This window comes from Trichechus manatus, unplaced genomic scaffold, assembly GCF_000243295.1.
Source record: "Trichechus manatus latirostris isolate Lorelei unplaced genomic scaffold, TriManLat1.0 scaffold00202, whole genome shotgun sequence".
Lineage (NCBI taxonomy): Eukaryota > Metazoa > Chordata > Mammalia > Sirenia > Trichechidae > Trichechus > Trichechus manatus.
In genome coordinates, this window is record NW_004444138.1 from 486,720 (window position 1) to 492,719 (window position 6,000).

Below are 6,000 nucleotides of genomic sequence, written 5' to 3' on the forward strand. Positions count from 1 at the left end.
AAATCAATTGTCACATTAAAGCATCTGGAAATGCATCTAGTAAGATGCAGATAAAATATTATCTATTACTCATTTCTGTTCAGAATGATTGGCTTCTAGTACTATGCTGCGAAGTGGTTACTACTGATACAGGGGATTCCTCTTGCTTTGTGCTCTTTCCCTCCAAAAGGATAGACTTACACATAATCCTTCAATTCACTTGAAAGTGGATGTATTCTCCTTATAGTCAGATATGTATTCTCCTTATAGTCAGACATCCACGAGGCTGTCTGCTTATCTTTCAGGGCAACTAGTTCAAGAGTTAAGAAGCCCTGCTGGTGCAGCTGCTAACTGAAAGGTCAGCAGTTCAAACTCACCAGAGGCTTCATGGGATAAAAGACCTGGCGATCTGCTCCCTTAAGTATTACAGCCTGGGAAATACTATGGGGCAGTTCTACTCTGTCACATGGGGTCGCTATGAGACAAAATTGACTCGACGGCACCTAACAACAACGAAAACAACAACAGTTAAGGAGTTAAGGAGCCCTGGTAGCACTTGGCTGCTAACCGAAAGGTTGGCAGTTCAAAACCACCCAGTTGCTCCCTAGGAGAAAGAGCTGGTAATCTGCTCCTGTAAAGATTACAGTCAAGAAAATGCTATGGGAGAGTTGTACTCTGCCACACAGGATCACTATGAGTTGGAATTGACTCAATGGCACCCAACAACAAAAGTTAAAGAGTTAGTGTGTTTGAATTCTGCAGTTCAAGGACTTTTTGTGGGATCTGAGAATGACATGGTGTGACTGAATTCAGTTTCAAAAGCAACAGAGGCAGGATGAGGCTGTCTGGGACTCATTTCAGCTCCAGGCTCATCTCTCTTTGTATCGCGTGACTTAGGTCACGGATGTCAGCAGGACATCCTAGGATACCTCTAAATGCGGAGACCATACAGGGGTGTTTTCGTACCTGGCCTAGTTGTAATTCTTTGCGTAGCTTCAGGATATACTGAAGTATTTGGAAAAATAAAAGCTGCACCCCCTGCAGACAAAAGGAAAGACAAAACATGTGAAGGTCTTTTCTTGCAGTTGTCAGTTTCAGCATCAGTGCCAAACCTACTTTGCCCTGTCACAACAAGCTGGGGACTGTCCTTGAGCCTGCCAGGACAGACCTCAGGGAATACAGACAAAGACTCCAGAGATGGGGAGATGCCTCATTTGTTGTAAAGTGTTTTGTGTTTGATTTCACAGCTTCTTGCTGAAGCCCCGTCCGTGCCCTCCAGCAATCTCATTTTATTAAAAGAATTCTATGGTGTGAGGTTTTCTTTTCTTTTTTTTCCAAATTGTATAAAAATCTGTAAAACATTTTGCAGAGCTCTTGGAAAGTACTACCAAGGAATTACAAATATTTTGCCTAAAATTATATGGATCTTATTAAAAATGAATCCATATTTCTCTTCAGATGCATATTTGCCCTTTTTCTTGTGGAGAAAATTCTCTTTTCACAGTGCAGTCCGTTTGGAATTCATTGTGCTGTTCTTGCATGGCTTCTAAGTTTAACAACAACAGAAATAATGAAATACGAGATTTCTTGAAACTTCCACTCACTGTTCAAAAAAACTGAAATGACTCTGAAATTATCAGAAAATATGTATAGTTCAAAGGTGTTTGGCCCTTTTCTGGGGGGAAGGGGTTACTCTAGGTTATTTGTTATTTCCCACCGCCAGATCATTAAAACTAAATTGAAAAGGTGTACTACCGACTCATAGTATTTTGTTTCCTTTAGACTAAAAGCCCAATATTTTGAATACTGAGGACCAAGATAAACTAGCAAATCCATTGGAATCCACAAGCCTGGACTTATCCACATTGGACATTTCAGAGTAAAAAGGCAAATATTTTGAAAATTGCCATACGTCTATGTGAGGCCTGAACAGGAGGTGGCTTGCTTGCTTGCTTGCTTGTAAGGGGATTCCCTAAACCTTCCCAGCACGTCTGCTTTCCTTCCTAGGCTAGGTGGTTGGAGAGGGTCCCTCCAGGCTAACACAGCAGGGGTGAGCAGCTTTGTGGCCATGCTTCTGTAGTTCTTGCCAATAGAAGGGAGAGAATAGACACGGAAAAGGAGCACATTCAACTGCAGAAAGCCCACCATCTCAACTATCAGAGCCAGAGAGGAGGGAGGGAGGAGGGCTAGCCAGGATGAAGCACTGTGTTAGACCTGACTGGGCTCAGGCAAAAGACAAAAAGAAAAAAAAAGTAGAGTCAATGGTTAGAGATAGGCATTCAGTTAGTGACTAATTTTATATCCTCCAAAATTATAACCGAGTTTTCCCTTTGAAAAAAAGCTCACAAAAAGTAACAGGCATTCCCTACCACTGCCTTTAGCAAATGTTCAAAGTCTGCACAATAAAATTAAAGTCAAGTCAAATGGCCCAAAACTTCAATAGAAAGGAAAAATAAAACACCTGCTTGCCCTGGTCAACATTCCTTTAAGAATAAAAATGAAAAGGAAAAAAATAAAGGAGAATGCTAAGGACCTCTTTCTACTGAGCATGCTTTTAGTTTCTAGAAAATCAGCATAGAGCATATTTTGGGACTAAGAGCAACACATTATAACCTAGCAAATGTGAGCTAAGGCTACAGCTGAAGGCTAATTCTGCACATCTCCCAGGTTAAAAGATGTCCCCTGATTATCAAAGGGAGAGAAGAGAGAAGTACTCAGAGTGCAAAGGCTTCACCTTCCTTGAGGCCATGCCTGCTGCACAGCCACGGGGTCTCTAGTCATCAAGACGAACCCTCCACTGTCTACCTTGACATCTTGCCTTCCTGATGCACTGCCTGGTCCTACTTTTCTACCTTTAAAGCATGCAACCTGTAGACAAGCCCTTACACCTGTACTGTGGACGAGAGGGCAGGGCTGCATTACCTGTGTTTCTAGCATGCATTAACCGTGGAGAGTTTTGTAAGGCTTTATCCACATCATCTGAAGTCAAATGTGGAAGAGGAGCTACAAAACAAAACAAAAAGCAACAACAAAATGAAAAAAGGAGACAGGTTACCTTTCTTAGAAAGAAAAAAATAAAAGAAAAGAAAGAAAGAAGACATTCCCCGAGTCCCACCCTACCATGATGGGTCACCTTGAGTATATCTCATTCACCTTGCTACGTGTTAGCGTGTTAACACCTAGTAGGGGTCCATATTGAACTGAGAAAATAAATGGTTGGAATGCCAGGCAAAGCAATGGAGGAGAATTTCCACCACCCCTCTATTGCACTCCTTCTTTCTCAACATGCTTGATGTTTTAAAAATTAAAGCATGCAGCGAACTCTGTGCATTCATGCCTCTAATCGCCAAGACGCCATTCCCAACCTGGGGTTAAGCCATATCTCAGGATAGGGAGTGAAAATGTCCCCCAGTTGGTGTTTAGGTTGGGAATGAAGGGGGACTCTGTTTAGGTGTAGGGAAGATAAACCCCAAAATTCCCATTAAAGGGGAACCTTTCCGTAATGTTTCTATTTCAAATTTGGATCTTCACGGAGGCTTAAATAATGTGTGACCAGATGAAGCTTTGTTTTCCTTTGATATTTTATCTTCTGGGGTGATGACACTGGTTCTCAGCCTGCAGGAGGCAGCTGAGTGCTAATGTGGTGTTTTGACTACTTGTCACTATGGTGATGTTCACCCTAAGTAATTGCATTCTACGTGTTTTGTTCTCTCAGATACTAAATGGGAATGGGCTAAAGCAGGAAGGTGCAGTCAACAGCAAACTTGCTGGAACCCTCTGAAGCTTAGGTTTTAAGTTAGGGAACTATCTTACTCTCTCTGAGGTAGTGGAGATGTGAGAGAAGGATGTCAGCATTGTAGCTTGGGGTGAGCCTCTGAAAGTCATCTTTGGTCATCTTGCACAGTTCCTTCCCGTCGATATTCTGGAACAATAAGATGTCCACGTCTGGGAGGCTGTATTCTTTCACTGCCCACTCCAGCCACTGCCGGACATGGTCTGTACTCCATAGCGTAGGATCTGAAAGGGAATCAAAACATATTCAGTCAACTCCAGAAGACAAATCTCTAGGGGAGAGTCTGTCCCAGGTGGGATGTCTGCCAGCCACCGCTTTCCAGAGCAGCACCTTCCCACTGTTCCTGAAGCATGTGCCTCAAGCCAGGCACTGACCATCAGAGGAGAATGTCTTTGGGGAAAGACAAAATGCCAATGACTTGTGCCCAAAGTGAACTGTTCTGCAAGTTTAGGATTATTCATGCCAGCTGTCCCCTTTGTTACTCAGATAACCTAAAGTATCTTGTGCAGTCGTTGTTAGTTGCCACTGAGTCACCTCCAACTCATGCAACCCCGTGCACAATGGTACAAAACTCTGCCCAGTCCTGTATGATCCCCATGATGGGCTGTGGATAGGACCATTACGATCCATAGGGTTTTCATTGGCTGATTTTCAGAAGTAGATCACTAGGGCTTTCTTCTTAGTCTGTCTTAGTCTAGAAGCTCTGCTGAAACCTGTTCAGCATCACAGCAACACACAGGACTCCACTGACAGACGGGTGGTGGCTGTACATGAGGTGCATTGGCCAGGAATCAAACTTGGGTCTCCTGCACGAAAGGCGAGAATTCTACCACTGAACCACCAATGCCCCATAAAGTTTCTTGTAGGGATGGTTTATTCATTTAAAATGAATAAGACTTAAGAGAATGGAAAGACAAGCCACAGGCTGAGAGAAAATATTTGCAAAACATGTATTTAATAAAGGACTTCAAAGAATTCTTAAAATTTACCAGAAAGAAAACCAACAGCCCAATTACAAAACAGGCAAAAGTTCTGAGTAGACATACAACCAAAGAAGATATACAGATGGCAAGTGGGCATCTGAAAAGATGCTCAACATCGTAAGTCCTTAGCGAACAACAACGAGATACCACTACACACCTACTGGAATGGCTAAAATCCAGAACAGTAACAAGACCAAATGCTGGTGAGGATGTGCAGCAACAGGAATTCTCATTCATTGCTGGTGGGAATGCAAAATGGTGCAGCCACTCTGGAAGACAGTTTGGAAGCTTCTTACAAAGCTAAACATTGCCTTATCATATGATCCAGCAATAACACTTCCAGGTATTTACTCAAATGAGTTGAAAACTTCTGTCCACCCAAAAAACCTGCACACAAATGTTTATAGCAGCTTTAGTCACATTTGCCAAACATTGGAAGCAACCAAGATGTCCTTCAATAAGTGAGTGGCTAAACCAACGGGTACATTCATACAATAGACTATTATTCAGTGATAAAAAGAAATGAGCTATGAAGCTATGAAAAGGCATGGAGGAATCTTACATGCATTCTGCTAAGTGAGAGAATCCAGCCTGAAAAGGCTGCATACTGGGTGATTCCAATTATAGGACATTCTGGAAAAGGTACAACTGGAAATAGTGGTTGTTACAGGGGTTCATGGGGAGGTAGGGAAGGATGAATAGGGGGCAGCACAGGGCATTTTAAGAGTAGTGAAACTATTCTCCCTTATACTGTAATGGTGGACACATCACATTATGCATTTGTCAAAACTCATAGGACTGTACAACACAAAGAGGGAAGCCTAATGTAAACCATGGACTTTAGTGAATAATAATAATGCATTAATAATCTGTTCATCATTTGTAACAAACATATCACATTAATGCAAGATGTTAATAATGGGAGAAACCACATGTACGGGGTGAGAGAATATATGGGAACTCTGTACTACCTGCTCACTGATTCTGTAAACCTAAACTAGAACTGCTTTACAAGTAAGTCTATTAAAAAATGTATAGGAATAAATGGATATTTTTTTCCTTAGTAAACATTTAGAAGATTTACATGCAAATAAGAGTTAGCAACACGTATTAACCAAAAAAAAAAAAAAGCAAACCTGTTGCCTTCGGGTCGATTCCGACTCATAGCGACCCTACAGGACAGAGTAGAACTGCCCCATAGGGTTTCCAAGGAGTGGCTGGTAGATTGGAACTGCCGACCTTTTT

General features: G+C 42.1%; 1 protein-coding gene and 1 non-coding gene across 2 annotated transcripts in view; both read right to left on the reverse strand.

Moving 5' to 3' along the window:
* Positions 1-6,000, reverse strand: part of ERG (ETS transcription factor ERG) — a 160,194-nt gene that overhangs the window by 22,694 nt on the left and 131,500 nt on the right. Inside the window, exons 4-8 of the mRNA XM_023742138.1 lie at positions 5,067-5,142; positions 4,917-4,924; positions 3,793-3,996; positions 2,902-2,982; positions 946-1,017 (exon numbers count right to left, since the gene is read on the reverse strand). Of these exons, the coding sequence (XP_023597906.1) occupies positions 946-1,017; positions 2,902-2,982; positions 3,793-3,996; positions 4,917-4,924; positions 5,067-5,142 (441 nt within the window). The remainder of the gene's footprint in view (positions 1-945; positions 1,018-2,901; positions 2,983-3,792; positions 3,997-4,916; positions 4,925-5,066; positions 5,143-6,000) is intronic.
* Positions 4,549-4,619, reverse strand: TRNAE-UUC (transfer RNA glutamic acid (anticodon UUC)). Its single transcript has one exon. It is a non-coding gene; the product is annotated as a tRNA-Glu (tRNA).